Source organism: Ammospiza caudacuta, chromosome 1 (genome assembly GCF_027887145.1).
Source record: "Ammospiza caudacuta isolate bAmmCau1 chromosome 1, bAmmCau1.pri, whole genome shotgun sequence".
Classification (NCBI taxonomy): domain Eukaryota; kingdom Metazoa; phylum Chordata; class Aves; order Passeriformes; family Passerellidae; genus Ammospiza; species Ammospiza caudacuta.
Genome location: NC_080593.1, coordinates 42056131 through 42079180, shown reverse-complemented (window position 1 = coordinate 42079180; position 23050 = coordinate 42056131). Strand labels below are relative to the sequence as shown.

Sequence of the window (23050 nt, the reverse complement as noted above, 5' to 3'; positions counted from 1 at the left end):
GACTCAGTAAGTCTTTCCTCTATCTTATATTCAAAATTAGTATAATCTGACTGAAAGGTTACTTCAGTATCTAATTTAGACATTTAAATATTGTGGTTAACTTTCTAATACAAGACATATTTTTCCCTTCAGTCTCCAGATGAAAAGATTGCTGCCAATCCACTATATGCATATGAAGAAGGAGCTGTCAGGACACAGGACACTACTGGTTATGATCTTCTCTGGATGCAGACAGCCTTCACCTGAGGGTGCTGGAAGAGTTGGCCAACATGAGAGCTACCCAGCATCTTCACCTGGGTGATGAGGGTGCCTGGGCACTGGCTACTGCTGCACCTCTAGGCAGGGCAGCAAGCTGTATGTGGGAACCTAAGGGCAGGAAGCTGAGCTGCTGAAAAACCATGGAACAGCTTCCTGAAATACATTGATAAATGTTTTCTTCATTGCTCATTAATAGCTGAAGAAGAATGGACAGGACAAAAAGACCATTTGACTGGTTGAAAACTGGCTGTCCTGACAAGCTCAAGGTAGTACACAGTGGGCTGGGGTCCAACCACTGGCTCACAGAAAGTAAAAATATCCCAGAGGCCAAAAGGAACTGTGCTAAATTGAAAAGAGTGGCTGATATGCCTTGTGGCAGGCAGGATTTCAGTCCAAAACCTGAAGCTCATTCTTCCCCATGCTGGGCTAAAGGGTCCAGATGTGGGCACCCTCTTGTGCAAGAGGAGTATTAAGAAAATCTAGAGAGGTCAGAGTGCTGTGAGGCGTCAGGAGCCCAGATCACACAGCCTGTCAGAGGCTGGGGGAACAAGGCCTGTTCCAGCTGATGAAGCAGGGATACTGATCAGTGAATTTCAGAAGATGAAATCAACACTTCCCAAGAACTGCAACTGAATACATATTTGGCTGCATGCTGAGATTAAAAGCCAATTTTTGTTTTGATATGCCAGTCTGAAAACTTTGCTAACTTATGCATGGAAAAGCAAATCAAACCACCATGTTTTAGAAGACTTCGAAACAAACAGAGATGCTAAAAATACTTTTGGAACTATGATATCATAAGTAACAAAAATAAAACTGCTACTAAATAGTCCAAAATGTTGAAACAACTACTTTAGGCTAAACCAAACGTTGATCATCTGGCTTACAAGCTGTGAAGGTAAATGAGTTTCACATTTATTTACCTGTGTATGTCAAATAGATGACACTCAAGAATACAGTACCAGCAGCTAGTGAGACGCCCAAGAAGAACAATGTCTGAAATTCTTGCTTTGTTAATCTGTCTCTGAGATACTGCAAAAATGCATAAGCCTGCAGCAGTGCAAAAACACCTATGGAAAGAGGAAAGTTCTTGTTTAAATGCTCAAAAGCAGTACACCTGTTAAAGCAACCAGCATATTTGACAATATTTGAATTGGAAAAATAAACATAGGGTACACCCTAACATCTAGAAACTAGTATAACATCACTTTCTGACAAATAACCTTTAATACTTAACAGGCATGACACTTGCAAAACCAGAAGCTTCCAATGAGATAAAATATTCTAAAGGAGAGAATCTCCTGAAAAGATCTCCTGAAAAGCACATTGCATTGATTGACAGGAATACAGGTTAACATACCTAGCTAGATGTGGTAAAAAATTAAGAGACAGACTTCAGGCAACACACAATGCTAATACAGAAATGTATGCAAACTAAGTTACTGAATAAAACGGGAGTAACCAAGTAAGTATTAAGTCAACTGAATTATATAAAGTTAGTGTTGAAACACCAGTATTCAATGGTGAAGCACCCAACATACTCAAAAAGGCTGTTAAGTGTTTAACATTAAACCCAGAACTTGGACATGGTATTTCAGTTATTATTCATTTCATGGTATGTAGTCAGATCAATCCACTGATGAATCCTTTCATCAAAAGTGAAAATTCAATGCTGGCTGGCAGAGGAACAAAATAAAACAGAAGTGTATCATCTTTCTTCAAATTAACAAAGAATTCAAGGTACACAATGAAATTCACTAGGTCTGAGCTCATAGCGAAAGACAAAAATTCTATTCACTAAATAAATGTAAAAAATCTTCAGAATCTGAATATGGCTAGGTAATTTTTTTCTTTTTCCATTATATTCAGATTGTTGCAAGTCTCCATTTTGAAAGTATTTTTGTGTTAAATTTTAATGATGTCCCAATACTCTCCCAAATACATTCTGGTAAGTGACTAAATGTAAAAAAAACCCCTTGGGGAATCTAACAAACTGGACTCTATCACACAAACAGTGCATGCAGTTAAACTCACTGTTAGCAGAGGTTATTGCTGTCAAGAAATCAAGATGTCTGACTGCCAACAACTATGGAAAAATCAACTTAAAGAAATCAAAAAAAACCTCCAAACAATATTGAAAACGGTTATTTTAAAAAATCACCCTCCTGATTAGTAATTTGTATTTAGCCTGCATTGAAAAATTACAGAAGATTATCAACTCTAAAACCAAACGGCTCAGTAAAAACTGTGTTACCAATGTTTCTACTGTACATTGGAATATTTCAATTGTACACCGTGTGAAGGCAACATTGTGTTGCAAACCAGCAGAGATTATCAATGTGTAAAGTTAGCGCTTGTCAGAATGCTAACTGATCCAGTCTTATGGAAGCATTTTACCTCCGTTAGCTCACACAAAAAGAGGATATGGTGTCAATTGGAAAGAAAACTTCCCAAAAGACACTAAATTGTACCTCTTTCTTTAACAATTTGTTTAGTTAGCTGGTGTTTTTTCTAATACAAGGAAATAAAGCTGCAAGTGTTTGAGGTTTTCCTGTGCTAAGGAGGCTGTTGGATGCAGAAGCTTCATTTTCTTACCTGCAGCTGCCATGTGTTCACTTGTTCTAATTGGCTGAAATCCCACAAAAGGTATCTGCATGGATAATATTAACCCCACAATGTAGAAAGTGCTATATGCTAGGAGAGAAAAATGTGAGGAGAGGGGAAGAGAAAGATGGGAACAGAATTAATACACATTTGAAAAAGCATTGGCTCCATCGTCAGAGAGGAGTCCACCTTCTCCCCTAACTCCACTGACAGCAAAACAGAACTGTAGTATGCTAAATATTTCAGCCATCTGAGTTTCTTTTTTTCTTCACTGACTAGAATAAAGCTCTCCATTGCAACCCATTTTAGTGGATGTAGCAGCATACTGTTCTTTCAAATTGCAGTTTTATCTCTTCCTAGGAAAATAAGCCATTTACCTAAGATTCTTCAGCTTGTAAAAAGTTTTCTCTTCCCATCTTGGTTTTGAGAGTCATGGATATAGAAAGAGCTCTCAAAAAACAAGTGACATAGGAAGCTTTCCATATGAGGAGAAATTGAAGGGATCAGACCTCAAAAAAGCAAAACCTTTAAGAGTCCACTACTTCTTTAGAAAATGCAAACAGGCACCATTGTTCTTTATTTAACACAAGAGCAGAGGGAAGGCAAGAAATTGAACAACAATAGAATTAAAAATTAATATTAAGCATATGTATTGATAGATCTGTATAAACCCTGGGGACTTATAATCCCCCAGAAAACAGAGGCCAAGAGCATAATTAATTACTATTATTAATATGAATTCTTATTGAACATGCATTAACATTCATATACTTTATTTTGAAAGGGTTTTGGTCCTCAATATTACAAGGTGAAGAAGAGATGGAAGGGGAAGGTAAGAATACCAAATCTGAAAAGCCATGAGGCTGATTACATTTGAAGTAACCAGCCAATCTGAAGTCCATTCCTTCAGTGGAAAACAGCACTAATTCACCTGTCATATTTTTAAACTCCTACAAATCCTAAACCACTATCTGGCTGTAGATAACCTGGATCTTACCAAGAGATCCCTGTTTTCATGGAGCCCTTTAGTAACTCCATGAGGTCAGTTCTGAGGATGCATCACTGAGCTGTGGTGTCATTGCCATAGCACCTATGTGGTCTCACTGAGGGATTATGCTCCCAGGGCACTGTCTGAGTTCCAAACCAGTCAGAAGGGATGGTTTATTCTTTCAAGCACCTGTACTGCACAGCTTGGCCTAGCTACTCACCTATGCCCTCTTAAGTCACTGAAATGTGTTTTTCCTGCAGGAAGCTCAATTTTTGAAGAATTCACTACAACATAAATCATTTACTGTACCATGCAACTGTTACAACACTGCCATCCTGTGGAAGTTCAATGGTTGGCATAAATCACTACATTTCACATTTGTTAGACCACTGTAAATCACCATTTTTAAGCCCAGTCCTGCAACTGGTATACTTGCTATGTGCACTGCCCATCCCCATCCCAATCCCTTACTCCCACTTCTTTCAAAAAGGTACATACTGCCTGGTACTGAAAAGATTTTTAAAAAAGATAATTTCCACAACATGACAATTTTTCTAGGAAGCTAGAAACATCAGGGCAATATATCATCACTAACTTTAAATATTCTTTTATATTCTACAGTTCACACAGTCTTTGCAAAAATAAGGAGTTAATTTTGATTCTTGCATGCTGTTCTTATGGCTATAACTTTGATCAACTCCAGAACAAAATCATTCTGACCTACTGTGGATAAAGTCATTTTACAAAGAATTTAATTTGCAGTATACCACACAAACACAGGAAAGACCTACTTAAAAGCTTCTCTGGAGAGTATAATCATATACTGGAGACATTCTTTCAATTAATGGATTACAATCACCAGAAAAAAACACTCAATCTGAAATTTTAGAACACTGAAGTAATTGATATAAATATATGCCTGCTTTAATGATAAAATACAAGACATATAACAAGGGATTATTGAAATGAAGTTTTAAATTCTGGAAGATCCTCACGTGTTTTATTAAATATATTCTGATAATTATACAGAACCTAAAAAAATTGTATGAAAAATTATAAAACTGAGGTGTGCAAATATAACATAAATCTATACCCTTCCAAGTGCACAACCATTTATTTTTTAAACATATGAGAAACTAAAGAGAGACTACAGTGATAGAATATAGTATCAGTGGTTGCTGTATCTGAATAAAGAAGTTATTCACTGCTCTGTTAATACACTGGAATTGTAAGCTTGTTCATAATGATTAAACTAGAGTTTCTGAATGAAAGGCACTGGCCATTGTCAAGATGAAAAAATAATAAAAGCACAGCTTGAGCTTTCAGATGGAGGTAGCATCATCACTATTGATGCCAAATGGGTCAGAAGCTATCTGGCTAATAAAGTCATCTGCCTTCCAGCCCTAAAATATTTTAAAATTGGCAAACCCTTCACATTCTGGAAATTTTTACTCATTACACGATTCTGAGTTACATTCCCAGATATATCAATTATGTCCCACTAACCTTTTCCTTGGTGTATGAACACTCTTATGAGAAATATATATCAGGAATCCACCACTATTTTAAAAAATTTGGTTCTGACAAATACTGTTCTCTACATTTATGTTATGCTGGATTAAACTTAACACAAAGAGCCTTTATAAAATGGCTCATGCTAGCTTGAAATAAATGTAAACAACTGATCTAGAAATTAAAACCCCCAAAATTCTCCATAACAGTAAAAAGTATGTAGCTTTTGTTATCAATTGTCAGCTGACAATAGTTTTCAAAAGTTTTAGCTGCACGTGGTAAGTTTTTTAAGAATGGTAAGACTGTTGCAGGCGCAGTAGCAATTGCAACAGAAACTCCCCCAATATCTTTATTCTCCCTGCTTCAAGGAGCTTTTGTAATCTCTTCTCCCTATCTGAATAGTTTGGAGGTGAAGCACACTTGAATTTCCTCTCAGAAGTGCTTGAACATTCTTACCTGTTTTACAAAAACATCCTGTTAAACAAACCTAGAAATGACATAGTAATGTGAGCTGTACAGACTTCTCTAGGGCCTCCTATGAAAGCTTAAATTAAGACAGCAGTTGCAATGAAACAGAGAGCACTGATCACATTTTCATTCTGACAGCTCCATGGCAGCACATATCCCTCACTGCTGAAGGGCAATAACATCTCAAAACACTGCAGCTATTTGCAAAACAAACATCTGCCAAACCCTTTAATTCCTATGAACTTGCTGTACTATTTTTCCCACATGAGTTCAAAGACTAGTTAATTTAAAGCTGAAAAAGCAAGAGCATTTATTCCTTATTGTTTCTGGCTACCATATTGCTAATTAGTTGATCTAATTTTCTCTTGCCTAATTCAGAGAAATCAGAAAATGAAAATATTCAGTAAAACAATTTTAAACAGAAAACAAGATTAATTACTTCCCCCTTAAGTTAGGAAGAAGTAGTTAATGAAGAAGTTAACTAATACTAACAAATCTAAGATGGGTTAGAGATTCTTCTTTCTCTCTTTTAAAAATTTTAATCAATTTCCAATTCTTACTTACATAGAGTAGCATAGTAGTATGGAAGTAATATTTATAGTTTTGATAACAAAAATTCAAAACTGAACTTGAGTAAATTAAGCAATTGTGATATATAGTGGTTCACATATATGTACTTGAAGTAATTTCTCTAGCAGGGACTAAAAAAGCATTAAAATAATTGAAAATACAAAGATAAAACAGTACTAAAAAGAGGAATAAAATATATTTACAAATATGAAATGCTTTGTGATTACGCTTCAGCACACATTATGTTCTCCATATACCTATGGTAAAGGCTTCACATTAAAAGTGTTCCAGCTAACTTCTAAATCTCTGAATACCTGAATTGCTTACTAAATATTCCATTCACACACCTACATCATGGCCAACTGATTTTATTGGTAAAGTGTCAGTAAAAACAGTTTACACAGTATTTAAATGTCAGGCAAATCAATTAAAAAGTTAGGCTCCCAGGATCCCTATTCACACATTCCTGAAACTGGAAGGAAGGCTGACCAATTAATCCAATAAAATTTTAAGGATTCCCATGGAGTGGGCAGACTCTTACTGTGCAAGCCTTTTCTCAGTGATCTAAAACTTACATGGCTGCTCAAAATTTCTTATGCCTTTATCTAGATGTTTGCATAATTTCTGCTATATAAATTTTAAGAATACCAATTGTTGGAAAAGAAAAAATATAAAACATTATTAAAGGCACACATGTAATGCATATTTACAAGATATTAATAGGGTTCTTTTACATCAAACCACCCATTTTTCTTTCCCATTCACTAGAAAGGAAAAAATTAATTAGTAGCAATATATATGAAATTTTGTAAGTGCGAGTATGCTTCAACTCCTTATTTCTATGTTGTAGAAAATAACTGACTATAATCAGTAATCAAATTAAAACAACTCAATCTGATATGCAATTACTTAACACCCACTTGATACAAAACACATCAGTACAATAATTTTGTATCTCATGTTTTAAGTATCAGAGAATGACTTTGCAGTGAACAGAACTTACCAATGTAGACTCTCCTGCTGTATCTCTGCATCAGCAACAGAACAAACACATGCAGTGGAATAAGGTTGATGATGAAAACATAACCACCCCATGCAGAGACCTAAGACAAATGGAACAGGAGATTAGACCTGAAAATATCTGCAAATTCCTAGGACAGCCCATGGTGGATTTATACATCTTGATGGTCTGACAAGAAAACACACAGCCCATCTACACAAGCAGTCAGAACTACTACTAATACCACCAGAATCCTCTTCAATATATATTATAAAAGAAAAAAACAAACCTCAACAAAGCCCACATATCAGAGGTGTTTGAAATGGGCTGATGGATTTCCTAGGCTACCCTTCCCTGGATGTCCTCCTTCCAAGCTAATCTGGCCATACTGGCAAACAAATGTTATGCTGGAGGCCTTTCCCCATGGTGAAGGCTGCAACTCAAGGCAGTGGAAGGATCTGCAGGGCCATGAGCTGGGCTTTGATGATCCTTGGGGTCCCTTCCAACTCAGGATATTCTATGATCTCATGTAGGATGCAAAACTTTCTTTGACAAATTTAGCACCATGCACTTTTTGCCGAGGACAAGGAACATTATCTCCAGCTAGAGAGGGAAAGGGAGCAAGGTGCACCTCCAGGAGCACAACTCTGAGACCAGAGCAGCCAGTGCAGGTTGCAGTATAGGGAAATGAACAAAGGGAAGAGTATGGAAGCACATGAAATCAGGACTGAGCACTGTGGAATGATATACAACAATATTATAGACATTGCAAACCTGGGGCAACAAGAGCTGTTGAGAAGCTGTTGGTGTACTTAGAACTGAAACACTCCAGTGTTATTAACAGATTGCTGGTTTCAGTGAGGATTTAATGAGCTATCATTACAATGTGCTATCTAAATTTCTAACATATTTAGAAAGGCTTATATTGACTAGACAATCTGTATTTTAACATGTCCTCTTGTCATATTACGGTCTAGACTTCTCCCATATGCACCATGCCTAACCTAGATCTTCATTTTTAGCATGCAGTAGCTAATGTGGTTTTCACTTTAATTGTACTTTAGGGTTTAGATTCACGTAGCTATTTTTAAAGCCCTAGAATCCAAAAAGAAACCCAAATTACTATGTTCTATAGAACAAATTCTAAAAAAAACATGAGGCCAAGATTACTGTCTTTTGACACTAATACTACAAACCCCAGCATTTCAAAATTTATGGTAAGCAATTCAGACAATACAAAACAAGTAGAATAAAATAATCAAAGTTCTCTAATAACTCATTCCAGATTATCAAAATCCTAGTGCCTAATTACTTGGATGAAGTATTGTGTTTTACACAGCTAAATTTATTTAATGGGAGAAAACATGTACCTGAAGACAGGTAAGACAGAATAGAGTTCAAACATGCAAATAGAACACTGTCAAATTCAGGGAAAGGTTTGAATGAAGGAGGTCAGAGCTTGCATGGACCAGAGACCTGCATCCCTAATTATCAAAATTTGAACCCAAATCTAGGCACTGAAAATTATACTGAAGATGCACTTTGGAACTTTTCAAACAAAACTGAGGCATCCTCACAGACTGGCAAAGAGTGAAGACATGCTATTACTCCTACAGGATTGCTTCAATGTAAAGCCTTCTTTTATTTTACCTCCTTGCCATGAAAATATGAAGCAGAAGCTGATGAAGTAAAACAAAGGCTAAAAATATAAATCCAAGGAGAAAACACCCTTCTCTATATTGAATCCAATGCAAGGCTATGAGTCAAATTACCACAGTGAGTTAGGTATATATTCTAAGGCAGATTTAGTTTCAGGAAAGATTTGTCAGTTCATGCAATATCCCTTTGCCTTTCAAGCTGTTGTCCAAACTTCCCATTGAAGGACTGAACTCTTACTACCTCAAAACTCTAATTTAACTTCCAATTTACACTGAAAATTACTAACTCCACCAGAGAAAGACAAATTATTACAATGTAACAAATAGAAAATTATGTTTTGTCCTAAAAATATACTTAAGCAAAACATCTAGAAGGGCAACTCCACAAAATTCTTTCCAAAAGGTAAATACAATATAGGGAAGGCCATCATATGTGGGATGATGCAGATACAAGCAATAAAATTCTAACATCTATTCACTGAGATGTGAAGCTAAGCTACAGATGAATCTGAACCTTTCATGAGCTGACAGAACTTGAAAGGAAAATAACAGCACCCCCCATTTATATGTAAGGATTGACTGTCATGATTACATTGATTCTTAAGTTCAGATACCATATGCACACATGATCACATACTCTTACATACAATCCCACACACCAAGATGCTAAGAACCTGTTATTGTGTGATTTTTAGCAGTAAAATTGTGAAAGTATTGTATTTTTTATTTGTATGTTTATGAAGGCACTTTGAGAGGATCTTACCAATAAATTGGCACAATATAAAAAATACTGTGCTATACAAATATTACAACTCAAAAATTTACTTGCAGCTTTTATACTGGACTTAAACATGTACCAAAGCTACAGAACCTTTTCACTACAAAGCTATATAAACAGCAGTGCTGTGTATAAAGAAGTGGCTCTCTATTAAGCAATGTGGCAAAAAGGAGGAGAAATGGAATGAATAAATGTACTTAACAAGAAATAGCTATCTTAGTATCTTTGGTGACAAACACAAGGCTATTATTTCCTATATTAACTGCAAAAGTCTCCCAGAAAACCAAATGGACATTAAAGCTAGAGGAAAACTAGACAGCATTCAGACAACCTTTGAATTAACCTTGTCTTAACTCCTTGTTTTTGCAAACTCAGTTACCTGATGATAGGAAAGCATTATTTGAGACCTCAATCTTAACTGTCACCAAGCAATTAGCCTGACTGTCCTAGCACTGGCTATTTTGAGGGTAATTTATTTTTCATACAGCCACAAAAAGTTTATCAGTTAGGGGAAAAAAACCCACATTTGACTCAAACAAGAGAATTCTTAGTGTAATGTTTTCGAAGATGGAGGAGGAGGAAAACCAATTCCCTCAATTTTTCTATTAGTTTTATCTCCTCATGTTTACTACTAGTGTTTTCCCCCTCTGTTAGCCCTTAGGAAAATCTCTGCAATAGCTTTCATTTTCATAGATCAAGAATGAAAAGGGCATTTATGATCGTTTATTATGACACTGAAGTAATTCATCAGTTCTGGTGGTAAGCTTTACTTGATGGCATAATTATACCCATACAAATAGCTTTCAAAATTATAAAAATGTAACTTTGTCCTCACATTCTAAATATTCTGATTATTATTGTATTATGGTAATGACACACAGACACATAAACATTAAAATTATACCTTAATTTACCTGTACTCAAATAAAAATCCAACTGAATCAGAGCACCTATTCACAACATGGGAAAAATTGGCAAGTGAAGTTATTATATTTTCATTTTGTCCCCCAATCAATCATGTTTAACCATGTTGATTTAAATACTTTACCTTTACATACTATAGTCATACATACTTTAGTCATATACTTAAGGTTTTAATAACAATACAAAGCAAGAATTTTATATTCTGGCTCCAACATAGATGAAAATAGCCTTATTCTCTTCTTTGTCAACATATGAATTATGTAAGTTACTCAAATAGTTTAGCTATTATATATACAAAAGCCTTACCATGTAAAAGTAGGATAGACAGCAGCAGATTGTCCAAAAGACTGACCCAGTTTTCACAGACTTCACCTGGAAAAATAACCAAGTATTTATGAATGACAAATCCTGAACAATGCTCTAAAGTTTCATCCCAAAACAATTGTTGAGAGAACTTTAGCCTGCATCAAGTTGTATTTGATGCTTCTGAACTGATGTCCATAAAATTGTAACACAAATGCAATTCTTTCACACAGAAAAGGTTAGATGTATTTCTCTAGCAAAAGCATTCAATCCAACTCTCTGCCTTATGATCTGTAGAAATGTAGTTGCAATGGCTCTGTGCTACCTTCTCTGAGATGTTAGAGCACTTTATAATTCTAAGGGAAGACCATCCATGCCTCAATTTGTCTGGCATCTGACCCAACTCTGCCATTACAGACAAAATAGCTATTCCAAAAAAATTCACTTAAGGTTAACAAGAGCATCCAGATACCACTAAAGGTTTAGCAGGATCCAGAAACTGCCCCAGGAATATGAATTTGTCTGAAACTGATGGGGGTGACTATAGTAAGGGAGAACAGGAACAAAGAACAGACATTAAAAAACACTAGAAAGTTGTCTATAAAACATATTTGATTCTACAAGAGCTCATGAAAACATTATTGCACTCTGCAGTTTAGTTAAATATGAATTCCATAAGAACAGATAACTGCTATCATATCTCAGTTACTCTAAAGTAACAACACAGATTGATTCTATTATTGTTATCAAACACAGCACACCTTCCCAGCTGCAGCTTATTCTAAAACCAGATTAAAAAATACTGCATTTAAGTAACACCAGTCACTCAGTCATGAAAAATTCAGTTCTCCTCCATTATATTCCTACCAAATATATCCCAAAGTCTGAAATACTCTAAAGCTAAAACATCTGTGGATATGCATCTGCTTATGAAAACCAGAACTCTTGACAAAATTATGGAGAAAGCTGTAGTGACCAGGTATTATATTGAGCCCTCTAAATGAAAAGTGCAGGCATTCCAGAATACACAAGAGACAGTACCCTACAGTGTCTGTGCGGAATTAACAATATAGTTATGCTATTCTTGTTATCTCCAAAGTGGGTTCAACAGCCCAGAAATACTCTAGCTTTCCTAAATTCCTTCCTGCAAAACTACCTTATGGATCAAAACTACCTCATGGATGCAATGCCACACAGATAAAGGAGAGGCAGACATGTTGCTTCAGCAAGCAGGCAAATGAAAAGACATAAGACTGGTTTTCTAAGCACACAAGAAACACTAATATCTGACTGTAGACAGCTTTGACCATTTTATTTCGATACTGAACTCAAAGCCCAGACACTCCATACAGTCAAAAGTCTTTAGAGAAGACAATTTAAAGCACTTCATATTCACAGTCTTCTCTGAATATGCTATATTAGCTTATTATCTATATAGCTTTTCACAGCTATATAAGGAGGCTAACATTTGATGCACACAACACTAACACCTCCAAACCAAAAAACAAACAACCCCTCTGTTTGCTTTAAATTTCTAGACTCATCATCATTTTTATTACTACTACAGGACACACACACTTCAGTGGAACTGTGCTTTTACAATGCAAACTGAAGAGCATGATTATGGAGTGGTTCAGATCATGTGACTTCTCAGTACTTGCCTAATCAAGAGCCAAGGGGAAGAGAGATGAGAGGGAGGAAAATCAGAATTCAATGGATTCTAAGAAAAATCAGTCATTTGGTTGGAGGAGGAACCAAAAAACCTTTCCAAAGCAAAAGACTCAGCAATTACTTACCCATAAATAGTATGTGAACTGCAGTGCAAAAATAGCTATGCCTTCATTGTCAAAAGATCCTGCTACTGATCGGGATATGTAACCTGGAACTATGGCGATAAAACAGGCAGCTAAAAGCCCTGCTCCCTGGTTCCACAGTTCTCTGGTGAGCAGGAAAGTAGAAATAGCTGTAAGGCCGCTAAAAACTGGTGCTAGAAACACACAGACATCTCTTATATGGACTGTCACATTTAGCATATTTAAAATCCAATGTATAAGGCCTGCTGTCACCATCAGTCCTGGGTATACCTACATGGAGATAAAAACCAAAACAAACCAGAACACTAGGTTATTACAGAAAACTGTCATGGTATGCATGTTTAAACAGAACTTTCAATTGAACAATAATTTTTAAGCTGATATAAGCAGTGAGTATTAGCATAAGCTAATAGAATTATTTTAGTACTACTTTAATCATGTTTTGACAACAACACTGAATACCCTAGGCTCTTTTAATTTTATCCAAATGCTAACAATAACATATAATCTACTTCATAAATGAATGAGCAGCATACAGATAACATCCCATCTCGCTTGACATTTATCATATAATGAAAACAATTTGTCATTAAGGTATGGAAGCAGAAACCAAAATTTGAAACAGAATTTCAAGCCAGCTACCAGTTTTAAGGAAATAAAAAAACAAGCCCCAAAAGCCTAAGACATCAAGAAGAAACCCAAAATTTCCCAGTCATATCCATTTTCCTTTAAAATGTACCATGCTATTCTTTCACTTCTTGGTGCCAACAGGGAGAGAAAACGTACTTCAATAAGAGTTAATTTTTTAAAGATGAAAAGTTTATGGTCAGTCAGTTGAATACTACCTTTTTACAAGGTATCTGTAGACATCTTTGGATACGACAGATTAAAACAAAGTCCTGTAAAAACTGAATTAATATGTGCACCAGGAAAGGTAGCATAGACTTACACAAATCTATTGAATCCACCATAGAATACTGGAGAACTTTAGAATATTCTTAATAGGAATTCTACCCTCCCACATTTATCAACATTAGAAAAATCAATACATCCTAGGCAAGTTAATATGTACTTCACCTGCCTTAGTTTCTTTCAAAAACTAAGAAGGACATTGTACTAAATTGAATTAACAGATGACTGAACATTCCCCTGCATATATTTCAATTCTTTTTCTTAAGAGGTTTTATTTTGTATAAGATAGGTGTGAAAAACATGCACTTAAATGTTGCATAAAGAGTGTCCAGTATCTCTAAGATACTAAAACAATGGTGATCTAACTGCTACAAGAAACTTATAAATGCCTTTAAGTGGTATATACTGGCATTAAAAAGCTTTAATGAACTTTCACACATTAAGAAACACGTGGCTGCATTACTTAGTGTTACTAAAGCTATTCCAATGAGTGATATTTGCATTTTGACTCGGTAACATTGTTTTGCATACCTTTCCTGTCTTGTGACTTGCACTGATACCAATCTTAACTAGTCCTGATGTTTTGTACAGGTGCCACACTGATCTAATTTCACATGGTCTTCTCCCAGTGAAATCCTAACTTTTTTCCATACACACATGCAGTCTACTCACCATACATAATTGGATTAAAACTTGTACCTTAAGAGATTTAGATAATGATTTTTAATTTTTTTTTCAAAGTTTTTCCTGTTTTGATTTCATATAGTGGAATTGTAGGAGCCATAATACCCTGATTTGTTACTTATTAGAATTTCATATGTAAGGAAGTTCTGTATTTCTTGGTCACAGTGTACTATTGAATAAGACATGTTGACTTAGTTTCTGCAGCTAAAAATGAAAAACATCTCGATATTCCCTCTGCAGCAATTTGACAATTAAAAGCAAATTTTATTAAGATTCTCCTTTTATCAACATCATATTTGTATTGAAAGTTCAAAAAACTTCCTAAAAAGTCACCTTTCATTATTTTTTACTTATTAAATTGATTTTTTAAAAAGAAATGTATTATTACAATACTTACAGTTCCACCTACTATTCTTCCTAGTGGATACCATGCTCTTTCATCAAACCAATTTAAAAATTCATAAAAGCCATGAGATGCAAGATGATGTGTTGATCTATAGTTAAACCTAGAAAGAAACAGAAGGATAAGATAAAATCAAGAGCTTTAGCATCTCATTTACTATGTAAGTACAATGGTCCTCTCAACCTTCAGTGTTTTGAAGTACATTACTAAGTTCTCAGCTACTCATACTATATTTTCTTCACTTCTACAGCAAGTGCATATACTACAGATGACAGTTTACAGTTTTTGGTGACTTCATTTTTGTGTGTAAACTTTAAAATGTTTTCCTTCACTCTGATACAGTACTCTGGTAATTTTTGTTATTCCTTTCTAAAACTATACATTTTCCACTACAGTCTATCACATGCAGTCAAGGCAAGACTCCATTCTGAGACAGGATAGCTACTCATGCAGCTGCCCTACTTCCTGTAAAATCGACAGGTGACTCATTCAATAACAGGCAACAGGAATCAGTCTGTTTGTTCATACTATCAAACCAATGGCCTTCTTTCAAGCAGTAAGAATTTACACAATGTAGAACCTCTGTAGATGAAGTTTCAAAGTTTGTACATATTCTGCTGCAGAGAATTTCTTGTACAACAAAGGGTCTCTCATGCACACCTTCAGTTCAGCCTTCCACACTGTATAAAAACCATTAAAAGACACCAACAGACTGCTATGAAGGCATTCATCTTCCACCTTCCTGGCACAAAATATCTCAAACATTTGATAACAAAACTTTTAAACTACTAAAATGTCCATTAGTTTTTGAAATTAAGTATCAGGCTGCAAGAAGCACTACAGTGCATGTCACCCTAAAACAGCAACTCTTTCATGATCACTCATTCAAAGGCGAAACTAAAAAGGCTACAGATATTGAGAATGTGAAGCTTTGTAGAGAAAGTTTAGGTAGAGAAAAGCCTGGGTGAACACAGCTTCTAAAACAAGCAACATTCACAAAGCCAACTGTTCTAATAGATATTCTAATTGAATTTCGGTTAACCATGTGAAATTCATTGGTTAAAGAAGTATTAAAGATTTTATTCATCAGTTAAGTAGAAGTTCAGGTGACTAAATGGAATACTACGACAGACAAAAGGTTAGATGGGCAAACCACCACATAAGACTTCCAAAGACACTGCTAAATTCAAGCCTAGAAAAGACTGTGTGTGTTTTTCTTTTTATCTATTTTATGGAAGAATTCCCTTATATCAGAAATATGCATCCCTTCTGACAAAAAAATTAAAACTAATTCAAATTCTTTTGCATATCTAGGATTCCCAAAATATCACAAGTTTACTTTGAACCAATTCATTTCCACAGAATAAAGCTAAGGTCATTTAAGACTGCAAACCCCATCAAATTCCTAATTGTTTAGTCAGTACAAGTAGTATCTGAAACAAAACCACATTGAGGTCATGAGCAGATTCTTCATCTACACAGTGGAAGAACAAAAAGAACTGAAATTCAGGTTCAGATGTCAGCAAATTTGCATGCTTCAAGTGTCTGAACTGTCACAGCATTAGTCAAATTATATTAAAAGTAGGTAAATAACAGAGTGAAGTACTTTCAGGAACACTCTCATCTTACATCTGTTAAATAAGCATTTATATAGGATATATTAACTGATAAAATTGTGGGCTTTCAGAAGTCATTAGTCATGTTTATATAAGAAAATTCACATGAACATCAGTCATTCTGACCTAGAAATCTTTGATTCAAACAGCAATGTGACATTGGTTTCTAATAAGCCTACAACTATTCCCGTTTGACTAGATTTCTAAATATTAATTAATTCTCCAGTTCTGAACTGTCAACTCTAATGTGATTTCTGAAATGCTGTACCTGTAAAATTAGCCTCTTATCTTAGGACAGCAAGGTCTATTGTTAATTTGTTTAGTGCCAAGTGCCTGCAGTATGGTATGTAACAAATCAGAAGTTTCATACTGCACAGGACAGACGGAATCCATCCAGCTACAGACAGGACTGAAAACACTGAAAACCCAGCGAATATTGTTATCCTAGAACTTCAAAAAGGGAACAAGTAAGATATTTACTAACACGAATTACTTTCGAATTTTTAAATCATGATCCAAACTCACAGAGGCTACAAAAGTACGACTAATATTTACTTTTACAGCATCAAAAGATTAGTTAAACAAACAAAATAGGCAAGAAGAATACATATTGACATTCTCCTCATGTTTCTAATTAGCAAAGCTTTGCAACTGACTTCAGAAGGATGTGAACAACTGTCTTGAGCTTTGGCAGCATCCCATTAAGTCTTTAATAAGAATGAATTACCACTCAAAATTGAAATGCAACGTAACAGCATTTTACTTCTACCACTTCAGAGGTAAGAATTTAATCTTCCCTCCTAATATACTCTTAGACAGACACAAATCTATTGGCCCCTCTTTCAAAAAAGTGATTCTTTCGCCACAAATGAAAGCATGCAGTGACAGCTCCACATGCCTTTGCAGCAGAAATTACTGGCAATACTACAGTGTATTGTGAGACCTGAAAGAACAAGAAACAACCTTCTACACAAATAAATAAAACTAAAAATATTTAGCAGCTTAATTCAACACCTCATTTTGACTTTAAAAAACAAGTGCCCACTCCACCTCCCAGTGCAAACAAAAATAAGTTAAAATGTCAACATAAACCTATGCACACAGCAGGAAAATGTTGCTGTGATGCTGCATATCAAAGCCAGCTTCGGGCACGGACAAACTGGCAGCGATGGACAGTGCACCAGACAAAAGTCTACTTTGGCACTCATACAATGATGCCAGTATTAGGCTCTGGTATCACTCAGCCCTTCAGAGCACTTTTTTAGGGACAAGCCTGAACCTTGTGAAATTGTTTCCCTTTAAGCTAGCTAGGACAGAGAGTGCTGCTAACAAACAGCGAGCATCACAACCAGTCACACCTCCTTACTATCTTGGTACTTTTCAAACTGTGCTTCAAATGCAGCACAGTGGTATTGTATTTCTACTGCAATGCTATCACAGTACCTGCAACTATCTATAGGTTCCACAGGGGTGTAAAACAACCCTAGAAAATATCACAAAAAATGCCATCTTTGCCTACTGGGAGATTCAGGGCCTGCAGCTGAGGAAGGAATCAGAACGGAGGCAAGAACAGCCACTGCTGGGGAGGGGCTGCATGTCAGGTTTGGGGGTCACTGCCTGCCCCAGTTCTTCAACTTGCAGCAGCAGCAAGAAGAGGTGGTATTTAGGGTTTTTATCCAGCCTTCCTTCTGACCTACTCTATCTAATCCAAGGAGACACTGGAACTGAAGTACACTGCTGGTTGCACTGACTAAACAGTATGCAGCATGATGTGACAGAACCAGAGCAAAGGACAGGATCCCTTTTCTGCCACCCTCAACCCTCACATCCACCTGATCTTGAGGTATGGAAATAGATTACCCATTTCCCAAGATTCCTTCTCATCCTCCCTCACCCCCTTGAGAAAAGTCGATTTGAAACAGACCTGAGAAGAATAAAGAACAAAATCATGTGAAGCACATTTTAATTAAATACTTAGCTAGAAAACCTGAGTGAAATATTCAAGTTCTCAGTCCTGCTGTAAAGAATATTCACACTTGCTAAGATTCAGCTAAGGGCCTGACACCAGGAAGCACTGACTTATTTCAGTCGACGTTGTAGGGGAAAAAGTGATGTTCTGCTGTTCTCCTTGCCTCTTTCTGTCATGTCTGTAGTTTGAATTATTTCCTCCTCCAAGCTAAGCTTTAAAGGAATAAACAATCCTAAGTCTTTGTACATTTCAGAATTTAAAGTCCCAACCACAAACCAGGCTGGTATTGTAGCTTGAACCTTGAGGGGGATGCTCTAATGATCACCTAAGTGCTCTGTGTATGGTACCATTAATTTTGTGGCACTGTTGGAGATACCTCCATTTCAGTTGGTTCACTAGACAACTGGAGGTAAGTTAATAAAAATACAGTTCTCATCTCATATATTTTAACATAGAACAGAGTATAAGCAGCAACTGCAAAATAACTGAAACAGAGGCATAATCGTTTTTTTAGTAGCAACATTAATTTAGAAAGCTTAACTAGGCAGCTTGCAAAGCAAAGCCTGTGAAGTTTTCACTTATATTTTATGCACTGTTAATACATAATCTTAACTATCTGTTCATGCTTAGGTTTGATTTTTATTCCTTGCTATGAACTGCCTTTTTGATGACACGAGGCAATACTGTAGGATAATTACTTAATGCTAGTCACAGCAATCACTCTCTATCCAGGAGCTACAGAATTCTCCAGCACTTCACAGCAACAATTACTGCTATATTTATAAAGAGACGTCTTTGACGTTCCTAGGTTTAGTATTTCCTTCACAAAGTACTATTTAAGGTGAGTATTAAAATAAAATTCAGCCTACTGAGAAATAAGAACATATAGAAAAGAACAGCACATGTATGACAGTGAAGTTACTTCATCCACACCTTAACAACACTTAAGGCAAATTACACTGACAGCAATGGAATTCATTTGACCCCTTGATTCCAAGAGAGTGCAAGATCAGTGTGTTGCTTCTTGTGGGAATGGTGACTGTCTAAACCCCAATCAATTTCATGCTATTATTGCCCCATCATCTAGACTTTTTATCCAGCATTTTACAGCCATCTGAGAATATGTAATCTCCTTACAAGCAGAATCTGTTGAAAATTTTCTAAGCCTTCAATTATAAAGGCTTCTGTGCTTTAAAAGTCTTCAGCTGCAGATGCACAAAATTTTCACATCTGCAAACTCAGAAAAATGACAAGATACAAAGTGTGAACATTACAAGCTATAGGAGTAATTCTAGGAGTCAGTTTTTAATGCAAATGTAGATTACAGAATCAATTTGGCCATACAGAATCTAATTAGAGATGGCAAGTGTAGATTCTTGAAAAAGATAGTTGCAGATTGACTCCATATCCGACATATTCTTTGCATCTAAAGGAAGAATACATTCAGCAGCACTTTATGGAAAATCTAATGAGAAACTTCAGTAACTTCCATTGAAACAAAGAAACATATATATACAGTATTCCAAATTAAATTTTAAAACACCTGCTTGCCCACAGACTATACTACAAGCATAAGATCCTGCAAGTCTCATTCTGAGCTCTGTATCTGCAAATGAGCAATTAACACACTGAGTTCTGCATAAGGTTTTTAAAATGGAAGTGTAGAACCAATCAATCACAAAATGAATTCAAGGCACTAAGGAAGTGTTTCTCATCAGGAAAATTCTTATTTGTGTTGTGTTTATAACCTTGGTAAATATGTGTGGACATTTAAGCCATTTTCAAATAATCAAGATTAGAACTTTGGAGCAGCAATACCTACAGGAAAAAATACTTATGACACAAAGAGCCTTTCCTAGTGCCCACAACCCAAACCTAAGGTGTTACGCCTCACAGTAAGACTGAAGAAAACATACACCAAGCTCTACCTCTCTCATGTGTAAGAACCCATGAGATAGAGGCTTGGTCCTTTGTTAACCTGAGCCAAAATGGACAACTCTGCAGAACGGAAGAACCACCAGGCAATTTTATTTCAGAAAAATCTAACATTCCTTTGTTTTTAACTTACATTCGTTCATGTCAGTGGAATGGTTTTATTAGGTCCTAAGTCTAATACATACACTATACAATTAATCCCTAATTAGCACATTATATATATATATTTTTTTTTTTTTTTAGAAGTCCTTATGTGACCACAAATCTTTTTTTTCTGGAATTTCTCTGGATAGACACCTACCATGTCTTTATGGGGAAACTGTTCTCACTTTGCACACCCAAGCTTCTGTACCTCACCAGACAACAACCACCCAGGGAGTCATGAGCACACGAACTCTCCCCCATCTTTCACAAGGAACACAGAACAGGTTTGCACAGTTCTTGTGAAACTTGATTGAAAGATGATTGCTAAGGCATGTCCACCAGAAAGAAAAAATAAAAGCTTTGACTGATGCAAAGTTTAATATAATTCTAATTCTGATGGTTTTAGGGGGTTAAATATGCGATTTTTGATTGTTTAGTCTTTACATTTTTATATAAAATATCTGGGTATGTAATTACTCTTAGCATTCTGAGACAATATCAAGTATTTGTGATGGCTACTGAGACTGCCCTACACTTAGAGAGGCTCAAATGATCTGTAGGGGTTTTGATGCAAGTAAGGCTGTTTGAAAAGAGAAATACATGTCCTTAAAGCTGACTAATAATCACAAACCTTAGAAAAAAGAATTGCCAGCAGTACTGCCATTCTGAGTTTCCTCAGGTTCAAAGTTGGCCAAGGACCTGCTTCTGATTTCAGATTTCACCCCCTCAGAAAAATGTGGCAGAGGCTCCCTTGTTAAACTAAGCTTAGTAAGAATGATGATGTAACCAAATGGCAGGATGCTTTGCAGTGATGGGGCCACCTAACTTCAAAAACAACGGAAAATTTGAGTCAAAGGAGGAAGAAATTTCTGTCCCTGGCATCCAGCTGAGAAACAAAACTTCTCCTTTTTGTAGTATCTTTAGAATAATCCCTGAAGGTAAACCAGGAGAAAGCCAAGTCAGAAAAAAAGGTGGATGACACAATCAGCACGGCACACATTTTTTCAGGCCCAACACTCAACTAAGCTCAATGGAAATCCCTAAGAATACCAGAATGTTTACAGAATAACCATTAAGAATTACCATTAAGAATATCAGAATGTCCCCAATGTGTTTAAGAAGGATTACAGCCTTCCTACTGCCACTACTTGGCATGGTATTTTCCCTGCCTGCAATAGGATGTTACGCTTAGCAAGTGCTAAAATCAGGAACTGCATGCTACCAGTAGCTTAATGATAAAAAATTCTACAAGGAGCATACAGTCACTCAGCTTCTTCAGAGAACCCAGGGCACCTCCAGTGTTTTTGCTAACAAACTGTGAGCTTTTGAGAGCACTCCATGATCACAATTTGTATTTTTTCACACAATATATCACCATCTGAAACCACGATATGCTTCCCATCACCACTGTAGTGGGCGTATATCTGTCTACAACTTCAGACACTTCCCCTGATGCCTATTAGGTTTTTTTATTACTTTTTCTCTGTCTTGCTTTTGAACTATTTTATATCTCAAGGCAAATTATTATGAAAAGCATTGGTTTTATCAATATTAAAAGGCATACTTTGCCAGTGAATTCTGCCATTCATAACATGTAACAACATTTTAGACCTAAGAAGAAAGTGATGATGACATTTTTCTTGGGATAGTCAAAATTCCCAAGAGGTTTTAAAGACAAGATGGAAACAGAATAATTTGAAATTTTTACAGGCAAAAATGGAATGCTTGTTTTCTTTTTTATGGATGGACATACACTGTACCCCAGATACCACACTACAACTGGCATCCAATTGATGACAGTGTTGGTTCTGTACCTTTTGACAGCATCAGCTTCTTGAGAGGCACCAATTCTCTCCTCAATACAGTATTACCTACCACAAACTCAAAAAACCCTATAGTGCTATGTTTGTTTCTTTCTAAATGCTCTTGGGCTACTCTGTGGCACAATAAGCCTTGTATGCTGCAACTGTGGAAGTTTTGCACCAAATTCAAGAATATGTTCAAGAGGGTGTTTTTCCAGATCAAATTTGTGCTGTACTTGTTTTAAACATGATGGAAACAGCTTAACTCCATGGTCTTCTAAGTTAAAGGCTGATACATGAGGATCTGCTTGGCAGGAAGGAATAGGAAGGCTATTAGCTGAACAATATATTTTAAGAGCAAAATATCCTTTCTGTGAAAAATCTGGTACTAAAAATCAGTGAGGTGAACATGACTGCTTCATGAGAAGTAACAGGGAACAGAGGACAGCTTGCTCCAAGTCACTTTTTTCACAATCTCCTAGTATAGAAAAGCAACCTGTAACTCCTAAATAACTACACTGGAGTCCTATTAAACTGATCTCAAAAACACCTGCTATCTTGTAGCAAGATCTAGTATGTCAGCAGAAGCGAACAGCAACTTTTGTGATAGTCTGAAATACAGAGTACAAAAAAGGAAATTCACTGTTCATTACAGGTACTTTAATTATATTTTAACTTCTTGGAAGTATGTGGCACAGCTTTCATCTC

The 23050-nt window shown here is 36.0% G+C and overlaps 1 protein-coding gene across 1 annotated transcript in view; it reads right to left on the bottom strand.

Annotated features, from left to right (window-relative positions):
- The window catches only part of STT3B (STT3 oligosaccharyltransferase complex catalytic subunit B), a 50869-nt gene that overhangs the window by 13504 nt on the left and 14315 nt on the right, over window positions 1-23050 (bottom strand). The window contains exons 2-7 of the mRNA XM_058817096.1: window positions 14871-14979; window positions 12860-13147; window positions 11067-11132; window positions 7404-7503; window positions 2854-2952; window positions 1182-1328 (exon numbers count right to left, since the gene is read on the bottom strand). Of these exons, the coding sequence (XP_058673079.1) occupies window positions 1182-1328; window positions 2854-2952; window positions 7404-7503; window positions 11067-11132; window positions 12860-13147; window positions 14871-14979 (809 nt within the window). The remainder of the gene's footprint in view (window positions 1-1181; window positions 1329-2853; window positions 2953-7403; window positions 7504-11066; window positions 11133-12859; window positions 13148-14870; window positions 14980-23050) is intronic.